The 24,438-nt window shown below is 41.8% G+C and overlaps 1 protein-coding gene across 7 annotated transcripts in view; it reads right to left on the bottom strand.

Annotated features, from left to right (window-relative positions):
- MTR (5-methyltetrahydrofolate-homocysteine methyltransferase) overlaps positions 1-12,299 on the bottom strand; it is a 108,621-nt gene extending 96,322 nt beyond the window's left edge. The window contains exons 1-3 of one of the 7 annotated variants that reach the window (XM_074385357.1): positions 11,804-12,299; positions 4,031-4,242; positions 815-904 (exon numbers count right to left, since the gene is read on the bottom strand). In XM_074385357.1, the coding sequence (XP_074241458.1) occupies positions 815-904; positions 4,031-4,242; positions 11,804-11,837 (336 nt within the window). In that variant the 5' untranslated portion in view covers positions 11,838-12,299. The other 6 variants (XM_074385356.1, XM_003935348.4, XM_074385358.1 and 3 more) reach the window with 6 other exon arrangements.
- Positions 12,300-24,438: the final 12,139 nt, after the last annotated feature.

Here is a 24,438-nt window from a genome sequence, read left to right as displayed (position 1 = left end):
ACAGATATTTGTATACACATGTACATAGCAACACTGCATATTCACAACAGCAGAAAGGTAGAGGTGACCCAAATGATCAACAGATGAATAGGCAAAACGTGGTATATACATACAATGGTATATTATTCAACCTTAAAAAGGAAGGAAATCCTGACACACACAATGACATGGATGAACCTTGAGGACATTACATTAAGTGAAATAAACTAGTTACAAAAGGCCAAATACTATATGAGTCAACGTATCTAAGGTACCTAGAATAATCAAATCCATAGAGACAGAAAGTAGAATAGTGTGCTGGGGCTGGGGTTGGGGGTACAGATGGGGAGGTATTGTTTAATGGATACAGAGTTTCAGTTTGGGAAAATGAAAAGGTTCTGGGAAAGGACAGTGGTGATGATAGCACAAATGCCACTGAAGCGTATATTTAAAAATAATTACATTAAATTTTATGTTATGTGTATTTTATCACAATTTTTTAAAAAGAAAATAAACCAAGGCTGCCACCTAAAACTTAAAAAGGCCTCACAATACTGTATGCATACGGCCAGTGATTACGCCTTTATCAACAGCTACTGCACAGTATCATTTATATTTGATTATGACTTGCCCATAAAAGAAGCCAGTTGGAAAATGAAGGGTCCACTGTGTTCATAAGCAGGAGGGATTCACACCATTCTCCCTGTCTCATCACAAACAACATATAACTAAGCATGAGCTTGACTCTGCAGCTTCTAGTGCTTTCTCACTAGCAAGTTCTGATGTAGCAAAAGCTCATAAGCATCTTAGAAACATGGAACAACAGAATTCTTACCAAGTGTTCAAGGCCATAGTCAGCTTGGGCAATACTAGTGCTGCTAAAAGTATTTGTTTCAATAATATCTGCGCCAGCCAGCAAGTATTCCTGCAACAAGAGATTATAATGTCAGTTATGAGTTTTAGAGTTTCTTGTCCCTCCAGAATAAACATGCCCTTTCATCACCACCATTATCACCAACTACCTTTTGACTACTAAGAGTAAGGTACTGCACTAGAAGGTAGAGATGCAAAAAGGTTTAAGGCTTTCACAGAAAAGCACGTGGTATGAAAAAATAAACAGAGAACTTGAATTCAGACAATGTTAATAGGCTGTTATAAGAATTTAATCAAGTCCCTTAAACTCTCCAAGTCTCAGCCTCCTCATTCAAAAATATTCTAACCCTACTTCACAGGGTGGCTATTTGCTAATATAAGGTAACACATCAGCCAGGCATGGTGGCTCATGCCTATAATCCTAACACTCTGGGAGGCCAAAGTGAAAGGACTGCTTGAGGCCAGGAGTTCAAGACCAGCCTGTGCAACATAGAAAGACCCTGTCTGTAAACAAAACAATTTACAAAAAATTAGCCAGGCATGGTGGCACATGCTCGTAGTCCTACCTACTCAGAAGGCTAAGGCAGGAGGACTGCTTGAGCCCAGAGGTTCAAGTGAGCCATAGTGGGCTAGAGTAAGCCACAGTAGCACCACTGCATTCCAGCCTGGGTGACAGAGTAAGACCCTGTCTCAAAAAAACAACAACAAAAAAGATAATGCATCAAATGTCTGGCACATAATGGGCACTCGACAAATGGTAGTTCTGTTCCTTCTGTTCCCTTATCTTCTTCCTGCTTTGGCACAACCCGATCCCCACCAAGAAGTGTACCACCTCAGAGATCTCAGGATCTGACCACAATTTTCTCAGTCTATATCTCCCAGTCCCTCTGAACCAGCATCACATCCTTAATGAAACCGTGAAGATCTTCGAAACTCGTCTTCCTGGCTTCACTCTTTGGCTTGTCTCAACCTCAATCTGACTGGCACCCTGGAATCTCCGGACCCCTCTGACTTTCCAATACTGAATAAACCCAACCCTCTCCGAAGCCGAGGAACAATGCCTGAAGCAGCACTGGGGGATGAAAGCCAAGACATGCACATTTATAGTAACAGTAACAAACATCCTGAATATCTACCAATAGAGAAATAGCTAAATAAACTATAATATATCCACTTTATCACGTGCTATGTGACAGCTAAAAAAAAAAAAACACTGTGTATATCTACATATACTGACATGGAAAGCTTCTGCAAAGTATTACTGAGTAGAAAAATTAAATAGAATGATATGTAAAGAAAGACACCATTAAATTTAAAAAAGCACACAGAGCGTACTATGAGTCGTCTACATATATGTGTGTGTATGTATATGTGTATATAGTCCTTCAAATATGCATATATGAAATGCATAACAAAAGGATCTGGTACAATACACACCAACTAATATCAGTGGTTATCTTTGAGGAAAAAATAGCAATTTAGAGTATGGTCAAATGAGAATTTATTCTTATCTATGAGATTTGTTTTACAAGAACTAATTTAAGTTTTTATTTTTAAAGAGCAAGAAAAATTGAAAATAAACTTAAACCTAGGAATAAGGAGATTAGTTAAATGATGTTATGTACATAGGATAGATTATGAAGTTATTAAAACCATGTTTCGGAATATTTAATACTCATGGTAGACAAGTAAAAAAATGCAGGCTGGGTGTGGTGGCTCACATCACGCCTGTAATCCCAGCACTTTGGGAGGCCGAGGGGGGCGGATCACGACGTCAGGAGATCGAAACCACCCTGGCCAACACAGTGAAACCCCATCTCTACTAAAAATGCAAAAAAATTAGCTGGGAGTGGTGGCACACGCCTGTAGTCCCAGTTACTCGGGAGGCTGAGGTAGGAGAACCGCTTGAACCCAGGAAGCAGAGAATGCAGTGAGCTGAGATTGCGCCACTGCACTACAGCCTGGGTGACAGTGCGAGACTCCATCTAAAAAAAAAAAATGCAAGGCCGGGCGCGGTGGCTCAAGCCTGTAATCCCAGCACTTTGGGAGGCCGAGGCGGGTGGATCACGAGGTCGAGAGATCGAGACCATCCCGGTCAACATGGTGAAACCCCGTCTCTACTAAAAATACAAAAAATTAGCTGGGCATGGTGGCGTGTGCCTACTACTAGCTACTCAGGAGGCTGATGCAGGAGAATCGCCTGAACCCAGGAGGCGGAGGTTGCGGTGAGCCGAGATCGCGCCATTGCACTCCAGCCTGGGTAACAAGAGCGAAAGTCCGTCTCAAAAAAAAAAAAAAAAAAAAAAAAAAGAATGCAAATTATAAGACAGTATGAAGCAATGTAATCCCAATTTAATTTTTTTAAATCCAAGTATAGAAAATTAGACTAAAATATGAAACACATGAACGGTAATTGTATCCGAGAATTTTATAATGGGTGAGCACCAGCTTTCTAGATCACCAGACAGCATCTTCTCACTGTGTCTTCATGGCAGAAGGGCTGAATAAATGCCCTTGGGCCTCTTTTACAAGGCCACCTCCTAATACCATCACATTGGGCACTGGGACTTTACATATGAATCTCAGGGGGTCACAAACATTTAGACCACAGCAGCGGCCTTATAAGAAGAAACATGAGAGTTTTTTGTCCTCTCTGCTCTCTGTCACATAAAGATACAAAGAGAAGACAGCTATCCATACACAAGCGGGCCCTCACCAGACCCAAGATCTGCTGGCACCTTGACTATGGGCTTCCAGGTTCCAGAACTGTGAGAAATAAATGTGTGCTTGTGTAACCCAGACTATGGTAACAAATTATATATCCGCCAAAGCTAAGACACCACCTTTAAGCATTTCTTCATCAGGGCTATTGCAGTGACTTAAATAAGATCGTTTTCCCAGGCTCACTAGTGTGAAAACCCTTAATTGTCCAGCATCTCATAGTTTTTCAATAGAGTTTACATGCCTCAAGTGCAGAAAATCTACCTACCTCATTCCCTTATCCTGAGTCCCCAACATAATACATGACTCTTATTTGATGTCCAAAGCCTGCTTTCTGAATAAACTGCCTCTTTCTTCTTTATTCTCCAGAGTACCCAGCAGAGCAGTCTGCCCTGCTACATGAAACAGCTTGCAGAATAACAGAATGAATACACTTAGGGACCTGGGAATACTTTACCTTATGGATTTGGTAAATGACATCGGGCTGAGTTATACTTAAAATGTCATTGTTGCCTTTCAGCGGCCTGGCATGATCTTGAAATTCTTGACCTCGGAAGTCTTCTTCATTTAGCTTGTGCCGCTGGATCATGGTCCCCATGCCTCCATCCAGCACCATAATCCTCTTCTGCAGAATGGCATCAATCTCCTTCCACAGGGTTTTCTTCAGACCTGCTTTAAAGAAAGTGAAAGTCTGACTTTTAAGAATGAAAGGTGACAAAGATGTGTGAGGGAGGACCTTTAGAGAAATTTACAATAATCTGCAAAAGGGAATGAATAGGGTTCATAAAAGAGGCGCTCATAACTCTGTAGCATTAGGAAAATGCTGCCCAGAAAGGTCATTAAGTCACAACAAAGTCGTAGATTGTACACACCACCAAATAGCTGGTGAACACAAAACCAAGGTGAAGGTAGGCTATAACTACGCCTGTTTTACAGATGAGAAAAACAGGCAATAGTGGGCCAGTGATGCAAGACTTTCGACAGCAGAAGAAAATACTCGGGGCTCTCTTTCCTTGTTAATTCTGTGCAGATACTCCCTAAATAAAATGATTCAGCATAGATAATTGCAAATCACCAATAATTCCAAACTATCCTTTCAAATATCAGCTTTGACCTTCTCCCTCAATTATTGCCAGAAGTAATAATGGCCTGCAAGCAAAGTTTTCCTCACCTCTGCCCAACTATGAAATAATAACTGGCTAATGCCCTTGAACTTCTCAACTCTCCCCATGCTCCTTGACTTCTAATTCCCAGCCCAGAAATGCTTACTCCTTCTAATTCTGCTTTCTGGTTTCTCTGACCTTCTGGAAAGCCACAAAACTATGCTGACTAGAGTCACTGAAAATTTGTAACGTTTTGCCTCTTCTTTGGTTCACCTTTTCTTGACCTCCCTCAATACTTCCAACATGTGCTGTCCCAACTTCTGCCTTTTTTTTTAAGCACCAAATCCTTTTCCTCCTCACAATACAACCGATTTCACTTAATCCTGTACCAAGAAGTCTTCTGTTAGAGGCTCCTCAAACACACACTCTCTCCACCTCAAAATCCCCTTGCAGTCTGGCTCCCTGTTTCCCTCCTTTCCGCACCTAAGGAAGAGCACAGGCTCACCAACACCCTCCACTGCTCCCCCATCCACCCCTTCCCACACCCGTAGTTCTACCTCAGCAACCGGCGATTTCTTATTTTTCTGATGTGGCTTCCTCCTCCACCACTCTCCTGAAATTACTTTCTAAAGTCACCAATGACCTTCTAAATAGCAAAAACACCTGGCCCCACTCTTACACCCAGCTTTTAAACTGTTCACTGGATATTGCTACCTCAACTACCCCCCTGCCCCTCAATCTAATACTCCAAACCAAACTTGCATATATTCTCATCTCCCTATTTCTGTAAATAAATGGCCACACTCTTCCCAGAAGTCTAACCGTAAAATCTCAATATTATCTGACTCTTTATTCTCCCTGATAACCAACATCTACTCGGATCCCAAGCCTTATAGATTTGGCTTCTAAAAGGCCATGCACACTGGTCCCACCTTCCTCCCCACGACAACCCCTTTCTTTAAGCCCTTGCTAAACACGCCAGCTATCACCAATCCTCTCTGAGCTCTAGCTTGCATCCATGCAAATGAGATCATACATCTATGGAAGTGCCTTGTAGACCATCAAGTGTCCTATAAAGGTAAGAGATCACCGCCATACCCAGTCACCCTGTGTTCCAATCCATCCGATTCACCACTACCAGATTATTCTTCCTATACAACAATTTTAAACCAGTTGCTTCCCCTGCTCAAACACCTTCAACAACTCCCTATATCAGAGTGAATACACATTACTCAAAACAAACCATAATGACACCAACCCATTCCTTCTGTGCTCCCTAAGAGGCGAGAAAAGCACGAGTCAAATGGGGCTGGTTCTAAGCTGAGCTCCTTGGAGCTCATGCCTAGCAACACCAAGGTCAGTACTTGGCAAATATTTCCTTAATCGAAATGACAAAAAAAGTGAGGGAAGATGAGAAAAAAGAGGCAAAGATAATTTAAAACCCAAACCAGTAAATGTAAGAGTATTTGTAAGCTGGCTTTGGGTGCACGCTTACAACCCTGCCTTGTCTTACGATCCAGTCTCAAGTACACAACATAGGAACTGGGGCTAAACGGTGGCCACGGAACTATTGTGAGTGACTTGCTCCAAGTGGGCTTCAGGAAGTTTGCTCTCTAGTAACCCGAAAGAAAAATTTGCAATATCCAATATCTAGTTTCTTTTCCAAAGGGCACTATGTTTCTTTCAGGGTGTACTATTTCTTTCCAAAGCCAGCTCACTGGCTAATTGTGTTTACCGAACTTGTACATGAGATAAAACACTTCCTGATAAAGGAAAAAAGTTAAGTTCCAATGATCTGACCAGAAGTATATCAAGAACCAAAGAAAATCACTTCTTGGGAAATGTGGAGAAAAGGGAGGGCTTAATGAAGCATGTACAATAGAAAGACTGGTAGGGCGGCTTGCTGCAGCCTCAGCCTCCTGGGCTCAAGCAATTTAAAAAAAAAAAAGAAAGACAGACTGGTAGGTATCAGGCAGTGGGGGGCATTTCAAGCTATAGTCATCAAGGTAAATTCAGATGTAGCCTTATTTTAGGCACCCCATGACGTGACTGTCCTATCAGCCAATAAGCACTCAGAACTTGATAGGATTAAGCTAATAGCAGCAGGGTCTGAAAACCCAAGAAATCTGGGTTTTAGCCCCAGCTTGCCTTAATAGCTATGGGATTTTAGGCAAGTCCCCTCCATGCCTCAGCAAGATGAGGAAACATCAGCCCTGTCTTCATTATTGGAACTGTGACACTAAAATGAGACTATGTGTTAAGAACTGGACCTCTTAAGTCACACAAGTCATGAAATGAGACACTGGTGTTTGATATATAGTAAACAACTGATAAATATTAGCTACGCTTATTACGTTGGCATTATTGCACAGGTAGGATTGACGTTAACACTGTATTCTATATATTAATTATTAAGTCCAATGGGCTGTGAAAAATTATGTAAAGCCTAAAGCTCTCAGTTGTTCATGTTGGGGCAGAAATGGCATATTTGCAGTTTTGGAAATCGCAGTGAAAACTGTTAAATGTAGATAATTTCACATGAGGCATGAGAAGAGAGAGAACTGAAGACTCTAACCTACATGCCCAACTGAATTCCTTTCTTCTCAAAAGGATGTAGCTGCAATTCTCCCTGAAATGACACCATGTGAGCTCAAGTGGGCAACTGAATCATATATCTGGTATGAGTACAGGTGTGGCAGTAGGGAAATATGACATGCATGTGAAATTTCACTCTTAAAAGGTATTCAAACTTTCTAGGGAAAAAAAAATACAATATTTTCCACAGACAGTGAAGTATGTCCTTTGGCATCAGCAAAATGATTAATCAATATCAAATTAATTACATGTCCTTCCTATCTCCTCCACCGAGCGAGTGCACATGTTTAGCAAACCTAACCACTGAGGGTGCCTCCATTCCTCCTCTCATTTTCATAAAAAGTCTTACTACTTTTCCATGAGGCCCTTACTGTATTCACTTTTCAATGCAGAAATAATAAACTTTGTTTCCAGACTTTAAGACAGTTCACTATTTACCATAAAATGACCCAGCCCCAAACGTGCAAATTCTGATCATCTTGTTTGTTGAGCCACCACATTAAGCAAGAGATCAAAAGTTTTTTAAAAACATCTGCTTTGGTTTTTTAGAAGCCTGAAAAAGTGACTGTATAATTTATGTGGAAGAACTTTATGACTTCGAATGAAGAAAATTTCTTAAGACTCAAAAAGTCCAAACGCTTAATTTAAAAAAAAAAAAATGAATTTGATTACATAAAAACCAAAGATTTCTGCTCAATGAAAGTTACCATAGACAAAAATAATAGACGATGGGTTGGGGAATATTCTTCAATATCTGAAGCTAATTTGTTTTCTTATTGATTTGTGTTAGTTCTTTGTACATTCCAGAATGTAATGTACGGTGTGAATTAAAAATACCTACAGACTAGAATTTACAACAAAATGTATAAATATATGGATATATGTGAAAAAGGCAGTCTATGGAAACAAGAGAATTGTGGATGGAAAATACAGATAAAAAAGATATAATAAAACACATATGAGCAGGAATTTTGTGGACTGAATAAAAAACTCCTATGCATCTGAGGCCCTTAAAAATCCATTACATTACTTCATTCAGGCTGGGCATGGTGGTTCACGCCTGTAATCCCAACACTTTGGGAGACCAAAGTAGGTGGACCACTGAGTCCAGAAGTTCGAAACCAGCCTGGGCAACACACTGTGACCTCTCCTCTACAAAAAAAAAACAAAAATTAGCCAAGCCTGGTGGTGTACACCTGGGGTCCCAGCTACCAGGAAGGCTGAGACAGGAGAACTGCTTGAGCCTGGGAGGTTGAAACTGCAATGAACCATGGCCATGCCACTGCACTCAGCTTGGGCAACAGAGTGAGACTGTCTCAAAAAAAAAAAAAAAAAAATCCATTGCTTCCTCGTTATCCACTTGCTTGTTTTTCCTTTAGAGGATAATAGAAGATCTCCCATTCAGAGAAACTAAGAAGCCTTCCTTCAGAAGGTCTGTTGGTATTAAGTGTTCACTATTCTTAGCCTTCTGTATTCCTCCAGCTTTTCCAGTAGGAGGTCATCTTTCACTGGCTTTAATTACCATTCTAATTCACCAGCTTCTCATTACCATCAGAACTTTCTCAAAAGAATAAGTCACCTTGGCAATTCTTTCCCTTGGCAGAGTGGGGATCTATTGAAATGTCGGTCTTCCATGAAGAACAACAACAAAATTGTATTTATCTGTATTCAGTTCAGTAGGTCTAGAACATTCTCTATATTTAACTACTAACTATTAAGTTATAAATAAAGCAGATTCTGATTATCTTTCACAGTAAATGTAAGAATATAGTTTGGCAGTTCCTCCATTTAGCTGACTAGTTATAACACTATTTCAGAAATATTTTTATGCTTAACGTATATGAGTATATGGAAATATCTGCAGTGCAGAGGAGTCCCAAGGAACATTTTTGGCTAGTAAGCCTAAGAGATCACACAGTATTTTCTCCAGCTCTGAGTGGATTTAGCCAGTATATTTTGTGGGGTTCTTCCCTGCTGTTAACATCTTATTTTCTAGCTAACCATATTTCAATTCACAGCAAGTATTCCAAAGAATAAACACGGACTAAGTGGTTAAGGCCCCAGTCAGATTTGGAGGGGATAAGTCAGGTAGTACCACCTTTAAGAGCTAGCCTAAAGAAATAAATTGCTAATAAGTGCATTTAAGTTACAAACTGCTGTGTCAAAAGACACCTCCTCTGAAGGGAAAATGACCCCAGGTAGGTCTGACTTATTTAGGACTCTTCTTTCCACTGTGCTAAACGGGGAACACATACAGCAAGAAAAGCACATTTTTATTTTCTGTACTATAATCAAATGATCCCAATGCTTTCTCAGCAGTGTCCTTTCTTTGCTTTACTAAAAACAATCTTACTACTGCCCTACAAGTCTCTTGCAAGATACTTCTTTCATTTTTGAATCTCTAATTTCTAATTTGCACAGATTTGCTTCACTTTGTTTTTTTTTTTTTTTTTTTTGGAAACCTCACTCCGTCGCCAAGGCTGGAGTGCAGCAGCACGATCTCAGCTTACTGCAACCTCTGCCTCCCAGGTTCAAGCGATTCTCCTGCCTCAGCCTCCTGAATAGCTGGGATTACAGGCACCTGCCCCCACACCTAGCTAATTTTTGTATTTTTAGTAGAGATGGGGTTTTGCCATGCTGGCAAGGCTGGTCTCAAACTCCTGACCTCAGTTGACCTGCCTGCCTCAGCCTCCCAAAGTGCTGAGATTACAGGTGTGAGCCACCACACCCGGCCTCTGCAGGCATCACTTCACTTGTGCAGTATTCCATTTTTAATATATATTAAATTATGTACAATTATCATGTATATATTATTTTAATATATAATTAATATTTAATAAGATAAACTATTATTAAATACTCCTTTGATTTTAATAAGCCAAGGAAGAATTAGGCTGATACCAATTCACTGGATCACTTACTCATTCTTTCATTTATCACTCACCAACTGAGTTCCAAATAACACTTACATAACTAAGAAAGGATGAAACCAAGAAAGCTTTAGAAACTGTAGTTAAAATTTTCTCCCAAGAAGTATTTGCTAGCTCACTATCTTCCTTCCCCAGGGCACACAACCACGAAGTCACATTTAGTTTTAAGACCCAACCTTGAGAATCAGGAATTTCCAGCTCTTCATTGAAGTTTCATAAGACTGTATGCCAGTAAGGGACTAAGGGTTATTGGGAAGTTAAAACCTGATTCTAATCCCAATAGAAGTTGCTCACATAGACAGAAGCTGGACTACATTTACGGTCTTTTCCAGGCGCACAGGCCTGATACAGAACTTCAGAGGCCCTAAGACTTGCTCAGTACTCAACTCTAGAAACCAGCGTTGGGGTGAGGGGATTAAGCTAGATTCAAATATTCAACAATTTTCCTTTCGTATTCTGTTTTAAAAAAAAATCACTCACTATTCACAGTATTCTAAGTCTTCGGTGACATTTTGCTCCTGATAACGACACCTAAATTCCGATGAAAGGGAAATAACTTGTTTAAATTAAATGGGAAGGGGGAGACCAGAAATCATGAGTAAAAGATATTATCCAAACAAATATATGATCTCCCTACGGCAGGTTTACCCCTTATTTAATAACAGCAGTGATGTTTCTCAGCCACAGTTCCACTAGTTTCCAGAACAATTCTATCAGTCCCGTTATCAGAACCCGAGAATCAGAAAGTCATCAGTTAACCTCTGATAATTTCCTTGTCCGTTACGGATTTAGTATTGCCCCTCTTCCTGAAGCTAAACATCCCCACTCTGGCATAGGATATTTACTGTTCCGTACTTGTTACTAATCCTTGTTTCTACATATCCTCACACGTTTTTATAGGTATATTTGTCCACAAATTATAATCCGGCATGACCTTACAGACGCAGAGCTCATTATAAGCTAACATTACGTTCATTTCTTGTTATAAACTAGCTTTTTCTCATTGCTGATCCCAGGGCCAGCAACATCTGAATCGCTGGAAATTACTACTCTCCATCTCGGTATCTGGAGGTGGAGCCTGTTAATCTATGTTAACATAGTTACTCTGTGCATATTGGAGTCTGCGGAAGCGTGCGAAGAAGCAGAAAATAAAAAGTTCCGTGTAGTCGTTTTAAATAGTTCTGAGTTTCCTCGTCTGTCTCTCCGCGCCTGAACTTTCTTTGGCAGCAAGTGCCCAATAAACGTTTACTGAGTAAGAACGTGACACCAGGCAACACTTCCAGAGAGCCCAGCTGGTTTATGCCGCATCGAACTGCAAAGTTTAGTTACTATAACGTTAAGAATGTGTTTCGGGGGCAAGGAGGGGAAGCTTTGCAGGTTTTGATGGTTTGCCTGGTGAGGAAGAGGTGAAGGTCGGAGAAAAAGCCGAGAAAAACACGTGGCTCTCGGGACTCCCGTGCTACGTTCTAAAGGTGCCGCCCCCACGCGGGGAAACCCCGCCGGGCGTCTCCCGCTGCGAAAGGGAATCGCCCCAGGGATTAGGAGGCCACAGCACGAGTCAAGAAACACAACCGAACCACGCAGACGGGGTCGCAGCGTTACCAGGTTGCGACAGGTCTTGGAGCGCGGGTGACATGCTGCCGAGTCTCCTCGCCCCGAGGGCGCGGCGGGGAAGACGCGCTATCCACAGGTGACGACTGCCAAGAGCCACGCCAGCCAGCGCCAGGCTGGCCTGCCACAGAAGGCCCGGGTCGTTTGACGCCTCCCGTTGGCTCGCGTCGAGGGGACTCCGGGCCCCGAACGCCCCCAGAGCCCTGGGGCCTCTCTCGGGGCTGGGCACGGGGCTGACGGGCAAACACGCGGCGCGACAACTGCTGGAGCACGTGCTTTCTTTCTGGGCACCCGACCAGTCCTTGCTGCCGGCCTAGCGGCCAGACACGCGCGGCCCGAGACGGAGTCGCGGTAGAGCACGAGAAAGGACCCAAGACAGGACCCGGAGAGAAGGACGACGTTGCATCCGGCTCTAAGCCACACAGAGGTTACGGGCCGTTCAGAGCGCCGTTAGTTCTGCGCTCAATCTCGTCTTGGCGCGGGAGGTCCCGCCCCTTCCAGACTGTGATTGGTTTGCACGAGCTCCTCGCAGCCACATTGGCTAACAATGTTAACCACGCCTCTGCGGTTTAGCCCCAGGGCTCTCTGGGAGATGTAGTCCCGCTCCCCAGTTCCCCGCGGGGCGTCTTTTTGGGTCTTTGTGCCCAGGATCCGGAAGTGCAAGCCGAAATGGCCCCACCAAGGGAAAGTCGCAGCGGCAAGTTCGTGCTGACCTCGACACGCTGTGTGGTGTCCAGAGCCTGAAATTATAGTTCGGTTTTGCGGTCGACTGGCCCTGGGCAAGACACTTAACCTCTCGATCTCCATAAACAAGAAATGTTAGGATGGTAGTCACTAGAATTTCTTAGGATTGTAGTAGGCATTAAATGAGATCCTGTGACCGCGCTGTGAAAACTCTGAAGTACCATATTGGGGTGTTAATTGTCACTTACTGACAGGAAACATGTCTTGAGCACCTACTATGTGGTAGGCATGGGAGTACACACTTTGAATCCAAAATCAGACAAGCTGCATCGCGCCCCCACCTCCTTCTTGGAAGAGAAACTCACAACCTAGTTAGATTAATAACTGAACGGGGAAAAAGGAACCACATTCGTTTTACAAGAGCTGCAGTATTCAAAGGGGCTAGGGAAACGTTCCAAAGACTCTGGGTCCTGCAGGCAGAGCGGTGCCAGGTACAGCTTTTCCAGTCAGGAGAAGCTCCCTGGGTACAATACAGCACTTTAGAGAATTCTATAAGGACAGCTCTGTAATGCTGAGCATGGTAGATGTGAGGAGAAGCACATGTATCTAGAAAAATAAGAATTGTAACCAAATTATGACGTTTACTAAGCTTTTTTAAAAAAAAGGCACAAATTTGCACGCCATTCTCATTTTACTGTATGTAATTATACCTCAATTTTGAAGATTTGAAAAGTATCATAATGCGTATAACATTCTTACCAACGGTAGTCTCACTTTGAAGGTGGGAGGAATGGAGTAGGCGAGAGAGAATGCAACAAAGAAGGGAGGGGGGAATGAGATGGCCCTGAATAGCCAAAAATCTTAAGATGATAATGGCTAGGGTGGGAGGGGGTGAGGGATAAAAGACTACACATTGGGTGCAGTGTCCACCGCTCGGGTGATGGGTGCACCAAAATCTCAGAAATCACCGCTAATGAACTTATTCATGTAACCAAACACGACCTGTTCCACAAAAACCTATTGAAAGATATAAGAAAAAGAAAAAGAGGAAAGAAAAAAAAAAACAAACATGGTCTTCTATGCGGGACTTATTAAATTATTTATCCAGGCTTGATAAATCATGATGGTTTTTTCTCATATTATATTTATTCATTTCTCAACTCCTGAGTTTTTATCTGCAAAAAAAAAAAAAAAAAAAAGTAGTAAAATTTAACTAAAATTTAACTGTGTAAAGATACACCTGTTTAAAAACAAAAAGATCATAAGGGCTAGTTTTTCAATCATGTATCCCTCAAAGTTTGTTGGTGTGTTTCTTGAAAAATGATCTTTAGTCAGTGACTGTATTCCTACTCATGTTCTCTTACCGGAAATTCCAGGAGTCGTGCCTCAGTTCCTGTTTGATGCAAGTCATCAAAGTTTACTTTTTCACCTAAAACCGACCAAATTCTGTATTTCTTAAAGTCATAAAAGAGTTACAAGATTAGAGGAATACATAGTGCCTAAAGGAGCAGTGCTTTTCTAGTACAAAAACTGATGCAATTTAAAGTTCCAAGAATACTGTTATGGGTTGCAATGTGTGTCCCTCAAAGACATGTTGAAGCCCTAACTTCCAGTGCTTCAGAATATGACTATTTGGACTGGGTGTGGTGGCTCATGCCTACAATCCCAGCACTTTCGGAGTCTCAGATGGGTGGATCGCTTGAGGCCAGGAATTCAACACAGCCTGGGCAACGTGGTGAAACTCCGTCTCTTCTAAAAACACCAAAATTAGCTGGGTGTGGTGGCATGTGCCTGTAATCCCAGCTACTGGGATGCGGAGGTGGGAGAATCGCTGGAACCTGAGGCGGAGAGGTCAGGGGAGGTGGCACAGAGGTTGCAGTGAGTAGAGATTGAGCCACTGTCCTCCAGCCTGGGTGACAGAGAGAAACTCAGACTCAAAAAAAAAAAAAAAAAAAAAAAAAAAAAAAAAAAAAAAATGACGTTAATGGCCTTTTTTGGAAATAGGTTTGCTGCAGGTTAGTTTAGTTATGAGATCATCATCCGGCATAGCTGGTGTCCTTACGAGAAGAGGAGATGCACGAGGAGAAAACAGCCACTTGCCGACAAAGGTGGAGATTGGAGGAAAGCACCTGCAGACCAGGGAACTCCAAGGATGGCCAGCGAACACCCGAAGCTAGAAGAGACAAGAAAGGATTCTCCCCTGTAGGTTTCAGAAAAAGCATTACTCTGCCTACACCTTGATTTGGGACTTCTCACTTCCAGAACTGTCAGGTAATAAATGTCTGTTGTTTGAAGCCACTCAGTTTTTGTACTTCCTCAGAAACTATAAAGCGATCCTTGGAAACTAATATAAATATACCTGAGGATGGGGTAGGACTAACGAGGGCTCTTTACCTCTGTAGGAGAGAACCTGATGTTTGAAGTTGGTGCTAGCCTAGTGCTAGCCTGCTTTCCTCCCCCTCGTCCAACACAAACCCATTGTTTAGAAGTTAGGGCCCAAACAACCTTTTGGTGATTTGGGGCTTCTTTCCCTGTGGATTTGTCTTCATAGATAGAAGTGGTGATCAGTGAACCTAAATATCTAAGTCCTACTGTATACCACCAGCAAATTGACATTCCAGCTTTATACATTACTCTTGGGCTTGGTGGTCGTGTCAAATCCATTAGGTGGCTCATTGTGTCCTGCTAGTCAGAGTCTTTCACATATAAACTGTGGGCCACATCTGGAACAAGGATCTACTACCTCTGGAGTCTGTTGGGGTGACCACTGGTTTTCCCCAGAAGATCCTTGCCGCAAAGATGAGCCTCACTGTTCCCCTCCCCCAAATCCCTTCATAGTATTGTAGACAAAAAGAGTCAAACTCTGTAAAATATTTGAAGAGACTTATTCTGAGCCAACTATGAGTGACCACGGCCCATGACACAGCCCTGAGAAGGTCGTCAGTACGTGTGTCCAAGGTGGTGGAGGTACAGCTTGGTTTTATATATTTCAGGGAGACGTGAGACTTCAATCAAATACATTTAAGAAATACGTTGGTTCAGTTCAGAAACATGGAACAATTTGAAACTGGGGACGGGGTGGGGGCGGGGGGCCTTCCGGGTTATAGGTAGATTTTTAAAAATTCTGGTTGACGGTTGAGTTTATCTAAAGACCCAGGATCAATAGAAAGGAAATTTCTGGGTTAAAGGATTGTGAAGACCAAAGTTCTTACTGTGTAGAGGAAGCCTTCAGGTAGCCGGCTTCGGAGAGAGTAGATTGTAAATGCCTCTTTTCAGATGTAATGTCTGTGTCGATGTGAATTTCGGAGAGGTATAACGAGGCATGGCCCAGACCCCCACTTGTCTTCATGGCCTGAACCAGTTTTTCAGGTCGAATTTTAAGAGTGCCCTGGCTGGGCCGGAAGTCCATTCAGATGGTTGAGGGGCCTTAGCACATAGGTCAACAACCATTTTGATTACCCATATGGATTGTACTAAATAAGCGGAATTTTGAATCTGTGGGATATGATCCTGGCCCCAGGTACAAGATAGTAAAAAATAATGTCATTTTATTGTAACCAATAGCCCTGGAAGGACTCACTCTCTCTTTCTTCCTGCACCTGTCGAGTCTCTGTAGACTTGACACCAGCGTATCAATTGGCTGAATTTGTGCCACCTGTTTCAGGGACTGCAGAGGATTTTTTTTTAAACTTCACCTAGACAGAAGCATTCTTAATTATCATAAAACCGTTCATCTTTTACCTGGCTATGCCAGCACCTGAATATAGATAGGACTAAAATTAGATACAAAAATGGGTTTTAGCTTACATAAACTGTCAATTGAATTTCTAAATTCTTATGTACAATCTATATTTAATCTTCACCCTATAACATGGGGTTCTTATTGTGAAAGGAAAATAAATCTTGGAGTCAAGCGCAGAATCACACCTGTAATTCCAGCACTCTGGGAGGCCGACGTGGGCAGATCACTTGAGGTCAGGAATTCAAGACTAGCCTGGCCAACATAGTGAAACCCCTATCTCTACTAAAATTACAAAAATTAGCCAGGCGTGGTGGCTTGCACCTGTATTCTCAGCTATGAAGGAGGCTGAGGAAGGAGAGGCCCTTGAACCTGGGAACAGGTGTTGCAGTGAGCACAGATTACACCACTGCACTTCAGCCTGGACAACAAAGTGAGACTCCATATAAAAAAAAAAAATCCTGGCACCCCAAAATTACTGAGCCAAAGGGAAGAGTCAAGTTGGGAACTGCATTGAGCAAGCCCACCTTCCATTCTGTTCCTAAATAAGATAGCTACAAAGATTTATTTAAAGCTATATACCTCTCTCCTTCACAATTTGCCAGCAAGAAAATCCCTTGTGGACAAAGGAAAGACAGAAATCAGAATCAGCCCTCTGCTCATGTGAGACAAATGTATATCTGATTGATTGCTCTTCTCTGTCGTTTCACTAAGCCAGACTAGGCATAAGTGACTATTACTGTAAATTGTCTATTCAGTGAAAGGCTAGTCAGAAACTCGAAGGCATGCAACGGTTTGTCTCTTATCTACCTATGACGGGGAGTCCCCTCCCCACTTTGAGTTGTCTCGCCTTTCCAGACTGAACCAAGGTACATCCCATCAGCAAGGTGGACATTGCTGAGTTCCCTTCTCAGCTAATTTTTGTATTTTTGGTAGAGATGGGGTTTCACCATGTTGGCCAGGCTGGTCTTGAACTCCTGACCTCAGGTGATTCATCCACCTCAGCCTCCCAAAGTGCTGGGATTGCAGGCGTGAGGCACTGCACCCAGCCTGGATTGTCTTTTTACTCTCTTGATAGCACCATTTGATGCACAGAAGTTTTAAATTTTGATTAAGTTCAATTTAATTAATTTATTTTTCTGGTCTGTGTTCTTGCTGTCATATGCAAGAAACGATTGCTTAGTCCAATTTCATAAAGAGTTTCCGCTAATTTTTTTCTAAGAGTTTTATAGCTTAGCTATTCAATTTAGGGCTTTTATCTACTTTTTAATTAAATTTTCTATGTAGCGTGAGGTAAGAGTCTAAATTTATTCTTTTGCATGTGGTTATCTGGCTATCCCAGCACCACTTTTTGGTAAGACTGTTCTTTTCCCCCCTTGAATGGTCTTGACGCCTTCCTAGAAGATCAATTGCCCATATGTGTGAGGTATGTGAAGTTTAGTTCCTGGGTTCTCTATTTCATTAGTTTATATGTCTATCCTTATGTCAGTACCGCTTGATTATTGTAGTCATGATATATAATCCATTCAATATGTCCCTGAATTCAGCGGGCTAGTATTTTGATGAGTACTTTAAAATCTATATTCACAAGGATATTGGCCTCTAGTTTTCTTTCTTTTTGGAGATGGAGCCTTGCTCTGTTGCCTAGGCTGGAGTGCACTCGTGTGATCTGAGCTCACTGCAACCTCGGCCTCCCATGATTGTAAGTTTCCTGAGGCCTCCCCAGCCATGCAGCGCTGTGAATCAATTAAATGTCTTTTCTTTATAAATTACCCAGTGATACATTTTCTTTTTTCTTTTCTTTTTTTTTTTTTTTTTTTTTTTTTGAGATGGAGTTTCACTCGTTGCCCAGGCTGGAGTGCAATAGTGTGATCTTGGCTCACCACACCCTCTGCATCCCAGGTTCAAGCGATTTCTCCTGCCTCAGCTTCCTGAGTAGCTGGGGTCACAGGCATATGCCACCACGCCCAGCTAATTTTGTATTTTTAGTAGAGATGGGGTTTCTCCATGTTCGTCAGGCTGGTCTCAAACTCCTGACCTCAGATGATCACCCCCCCTCAGTCTCCCAAAGTGCTGAGATTACAGGCGTGAGCTACCACATCCGGCCTTCTTTTTTCTTTTTGATATAGAGCCTCCCTCTGTTGCCCAGGCTGAAGTGCAGTGGCACCATCTTGACCAGGCTGTTCTCAAACTCCTGGCCTCAAGTGATCCACCCGCCTTGGCCTCCCAAAGTGCTAGGATTACAAGCATGAGCCTCTGCACCCAGCCAGATTTTCTTCTTTGATAAAGAAGTTAAATTAAAATAAAAATATTTGGAATACTGGGTACAAAATTGTGGTAACGTACTAGAATGGGGTTTGGGAAACACTGACACGCTGTCTGATTGGATTGAATATTAACTGCCAAATCTATTGAAGAGGAAAGGACCATCAGGCAAATTCTGGAGATACGGAAACAGGCAAAATAAACAAACAGGGCAAGTAGTCTAGTTTATGGAACACAAAGCCGAGGAGGAGGAATGCAGGAACAAATGAGTCTGTGATCGCAGAAAGTGAGAGGTCATCTATAGATGTCATCTGTACATCTTCTCATAAGAAAGCATTATGGGACGGACGCAGTGGCTCACGCCTGTAATCCCAGCACTTTGGGAGGCCAAGGCAGGCAGATCACCTGAGGTCAAGAGTTCAAGACCAGCCTGGCCAACACGGTGAAACCTCATCTCTACTAAAAATACAAAAATTAGCCAGGTGTGGTGACAGGTGCCTGTAATCCCAGCTACTCAGGAGGCTGAGGCAGGACAATCGCCTTAACCCAGGAGATGGAGATTGCAGTGAGCTGAGATCACACCACCGCCCTCCAGCCTGGGCAACAGAGATGCCATCTCAAAAAAAAAAAAAAAGAAAGAAAAGAAAGGATTGCAATGGAGATAAGACATTGGGCATGCTTGTTCTTTAAGACCCATACTACGTGTTGTCCCTTTCACTTAAAAAAAAAAAAAAAGTTCACAAACAATGTTAAAGAGAACAGAAGGGTGGTAGGTAGGTAAAGGGAAAGAATCTTGACCCCAGAGACATAGATACTCTTCAACATCAAAACTGCTCACTTTAGTTTGATGGAAAAGTCAGATGGGTACTGAAGGAAAACTCTAGCAGACATGTAAAGAGAAAACAAAGAGTGTCTTAAAATTGTGTTTAAATGATCTGCAGTGCACGTAAAATGAATGAATGAATGAGCTTAATTTAGTACAAGATGTCATTATCTTCCATGAGGAAATGCACGTAAATATCCACTGAGGGGAAAAATGTGAAAATGTTTAATAAAATCTAAAATATCATCAGTGTAGCTAGACAGGCAATGCTAAGTACACAACCAGGTCAGGAAGCTGTTGAGGTTCATTCTGTATTATTTAAGGTATAGCTGAGACCCTGAATAGAGTAGCTTAAAGAACACACAAGTTGGTTTCTCTTTCCACATGGCAGTCTAGGAGTGAGCCAGCAGGGGCCAGCTACTCCTCGAAGTCAAGTAAGAACTGTGTTTCCTCTGAGCTGTAGCTGTGCCCTCCCCTCAGACCTACCAAGTGGCCACCAATTACACCTGCTGTCTTTCTCTTAAGGACTCCTTGTTTAATCCAATATAATCAGGAAGAGTTGGGGAAAATTGTTCATTTCAATACGTCTTTGCAGATACTTTAAAAAAATGCTTTTATATTATCATGCAGTTTAATTATATTTTCATCAAAACAATGGCGCTGCAGATTGAGATAATTGAAGAAATGGAAAACATTCCCCATGTAGCTTAATTACCAGTCTGTCTAAGCAATGAGCTAGATGAGCCTTATTTTCTGTCAGTAAAAACAAAACAAAAACACTTCATTTTATAATTAAATAATTATAATTAAAATAAGCTGCTAACACATTTTGAGGAATGGTATTAAAACCACTGAAATCATGCAACAAATTTTATAAAAGCAGTTAAGTCCAGATTAAAATGATGTTGTACTAATATAATTACACTTTTCATTATATAAGTCTTTCTCATTTATTCCCGAAATATATGCAGCTAATCCAAGCACTTTGGGAAGCTGCGGCAGGTGGATCATTTGAGGTCAGGAATTTAAGAACAGTTGGGCCAACATGGTGAACCCGTATTTACTGAAAATACAAAAATTAGAATCGCTTGAACCCAGGAGATGGAAGTTACAGTAAGATGAGATTGCACCACTGCACTCCAACCTGGGCAACAGAGAGAGACTCCACCTCAAAAAAAAAAAAGAAAGAAAGAAAGAAAGAAGAAAGAGGAAAGAAGAAAGAAAGAAAAGAAAGAAAAAGAAAGAAAGGAAAGGAAGAAAGGAAGAAAGAAAGAAAAGAAAAGAAAGAGACAAAGAAAGAAAAATATATGTAGCTACAATTCTAAGTTATTCATGAAAAAAGAAGGATGCTAAAAAGAATGATACTCTTTTGGAAAACATGCACGCATATGTGTACTGAATGCTGGCGTTCAGGAATAATTAAAAGTCTTGTAAGAAATTCAAAAATAATTCCATTAGTTTTGTTGGACATACTGATAAAAACTTTTTTCCGGTGTGTTTAAGGAAAGAGTATAGACTGCTAAAAATTAATTGGTCTGATATCTAGTAAAAATTTTATTTTTGGCTAATATGGAATAGAAGATACTACTTTAAAAGAGGAAATTTATTCAAGATTATAACTGGAATATTTTATGTGCTTTGATAAATATGTTTTGAGAACCTTCTTGAACAAGACATACCAAATCTAAAATAAATCGTATTAAAAATTACCACAGGTTTTGTTTTGTTTTGTTTTGTTTTTAGGGACAGGCTTTCACTTTGTCACCCAGGTAGGCTGCAGTGCAATGACACGGTCACAGTTCACTGCCACCTCGAGCTCCCTGGGCTCAAGCAATCCTCCCACCTAAGCCTCCCAAGTAGCTGGGATTTCAGATATACACTACCATGCCCAGCTACATCTTTTTACATTTTTTGTACAGATGGGGTTTCACCACGTTGCCCAGGCTGGTCTCAAACTCCTGCACCCAAGCAATCCACCCAACTCGGCCTCCCAAAGTGCTGAGATGACAGATGTGAGCCACTGTACCTGGCCACTGCAGGCTTTTATCTACAAAAACCGGAACGCTGTGGTGGTCTCAGAAGCACAGCAGCCTGTGCTGTTTGGTTGGCCAATGGTGATCTTCTAATCAGCTCCTGACACAGCCTAAGTATTATTCTTGAGAATAGCTAAAAAGAACTGCCTATGTTTAAATACATTTTTAAAAAGCCATTTTGGTGGTTAATACTAAGAGATGGACAAGGTGAAGTCAGTAAGCAAAACCTGGTATCACTGCCACCCCCAATCCTTTAGAATACATATATCTGATTTCAGAACCATAATACCATTGCGTTGTTCACACCAAGTATGCATATAGTCTCCTTTCTCCCCCCTCTACAGCTATTTACAGAATCCTTCTCCTCTCGTAACTTGTCTTGCAAAGGCTTCTTAAATAAAGGTTAGCCTCAAGCTGCCTCCTGACATATTTTCATTTCAGCCTAAAAGTTTCTCCATACACAGTGAACTGTAACCTCACTGAATGTGGAAACTGACTGCAACCTACTTTCAAACCAATCACCATGTTTTGGTGAATAAAAGGCAGCCAACTGTTCAAACTCTGTTTACATAAGGCAAATGCCAAGCTGTAACCAATGCAGTGGTTTCTGCGCCTCACTTTCCTCTCTTAGTCCCCCGGTCCTCTCATGCAGTGGCTCCAGAGCTGCTCTGTACCTGTTCTGATTTTGGGGCTGCCCGATTCACAAACTGTTCTTTGTTCAACTAAACTCTGTTAAATTTGTCTGAAGCTTTTCTTTTAACAAGACCATGACGATCAGTTTTCTGTGTATCTGCCACTGTGGTTTCTTGGAAGTTCCTAGCCATGCAAAAGGATTTGCGAGTATGCTTTGGTGCACTCCCAGGCATTGCATCCATTTCACAGCAAGGAAGTCTGCACGGCTGGGGAGGCAACCCCTAAAAGACTTAAATTCCATGGGGGAATTCATGGCCAAGGGTCACTGACAAATTGCAGCCACTCCTAGCTCCCACCTTAAAAAGAATTATGGTCTGTCCGTTGCTTAAGGACTGAGTTTATTAATGAATGTATCTAAAAAGGAAAAACAGCCAGGTGTGGTGGCTCACGCCTGTAATCCCAGCACTTTGGGAGGCTGAGGCAGGTGGATCACGAGGGCAAGAGATCGAGACCATCCTGGTCAACATAGTGAAACCCCGTCTCTACTAAAAATACAAAAAATTAGCTGGGCATGGTGGCACAAGCCTGTAATCCCAGCTACTCAGGAGGCTGAGGCAGGAGAATTGCCTGAACCCGGGGGGCGGAGGTTGCGGTGAGCCGAGATCGCACTATTGCACTCCAGCCTGGGTAATAGGAGCAAAACTCCATCGCCAAAAAAAAAAAAAAAAAAAAAAAAAAGGAAAAACAACTGCTGACTCCATCCGAAATATGAAAATGTCTCAGGCAGAGCAGTGTAATTATTGTGTAGGCTCCGGGAACCCGAAAAAGCTCAAGGACACAGTGGGAACACTCAGTGTCTTCTTGTCAAATAATCCAGGGAAGCTGTGGGTGAATCTTTGTCAGCCTGGTAACAACTAGCAACTTCTTAGAATCCAGGTTTCTGACTCTGTATCACTTAAATTTGTTTCCTTTCATATGAAGGCTGTAAAGGGATCATTTCCAGCTGCTTCTTTCCATGAACAAAGATAAATCTGGTATACAACAGGAAAGAATACCAAGCTGAATACTCCAATCCAAAACTCAGTTATGTCAAGCATTTCTGTATTACCAACCAGGAGTTTGCCTGGCCATTGTACTGTTCAACTATTAACCTTGCCAGTAAGGTCTTCTCTAACTGTTTTAGTCTTCTTAATTACTAATGACCTTTTCTTTACCTCAAATCCACAGATTCTCAGTGGAGGGTTATTAGAACTTCCATGGAGTTTTAAAAAAAATACAGATGCCCAAGTCTTCACCTAGACCTTCGCAGCTTGAAATTCTGGGATTAGGGCTGAGTATGCATACATTTTAGAAAATATTTCCCAAGGATTCTGATCTCTTAATGAAAAATTCCTTCCTAATCCATTCATCATTGACTTCTTTTTTTCTTTTTTTTGAGATGGAGTTTCGCTCTTCTTGCCAGGCTGGAGTGCAGTGTAGTGCCATCTCGGCTCACTGCAATCTCTGCCTCTTGGGTTCAAGTGATTCTCCTGCCTCAGCCACCCAATTAGCTGGGATTACAGGCATGCACACGCTACCAAACCTGGCTAATTTTTGTACTTTTAGTAGAGATGGGTGTTCGCCATGTTGGCCAGGCAGGTCTTGAACTCCTGACCTCTAGTGATCTGCCCACCTTGGCCTCCCAAAGTTCTGGGCTTACTGGGCATGAGCCACCATGCCTGGCCCATTCATCATTCACTTCTAAGTGGTTCAACATGAATTCGCCATCTTAAGTTCACCCTCTACCCAATAAGCCAGTCTCTAATTCTTTACAGGAGGCAAATACTAATCCAAAGACTTTTTAATTATCATGGAAACTTTAAGTGTGGAAGTTTGTTTGTAGTTAACCAAAGCAATGGTTATGTTTTGAAATAACAAAGATAGTGATTCTTTTTTATAAATTAAGTTTAATTTAGAAACTTTTTAATTTTTGAGCATCCAGCTTCAGAAATAAAAACAATGCCTAAAATGAGAGTATAAATATTGTTTTTCAGAGTTTATTTCCTTTCTTCATTTATCAGCACACAGAGAGTACTGATGCACTCTCTTGCTGAATCATGTAAAGAAATTAAAAGTTTAGATAGACGAGTTACCCACACCCATCCTAAAACACCACAGATCCCCTAGTAGCCTCAAAGGAAGCACAACCTTCTGGTTTTTCTATAGGGTTTATGGTTGGTATATAGCACCTGTTTGAAAATAGAGTTCATCTAAACCACCCCAAAAGTGTTTGGCATTACACTCAAGGATTCAAATATTTCAGGAATCTGGAAACTACCAACCATTTAATAATGAACCAAATTAAGTGAAGTTCATAAAGGTTGAAGGTCCTAAATGGGCCAGTGTAGGAAAAAGATTCAAGGTGTCAGACAGCTTGGAATGGAAATTCTCATTTCCCAGCTGTTGGTAG

Source organism: Saimiri boliviensis, chromosome 14 (genome assembly GCF_048565385.1).
Source record: "Saimiri boliviensis isolate mSaiBol1 chromosome 14, mSaiBol1.pri, whole genome shotgun sequence".
Classification (NCBI taxonomy): Eukaryota; Metazoa; Chordata; class Mammalia; order Primates; family Cebidae; genus Saimiri; species Saimiri boliviensis.
The sequence above is the reverse complement of the archived record's forward strand: the minus strand, read 5'-3'. Positions and strand labels throughout refer to the sequence as shown.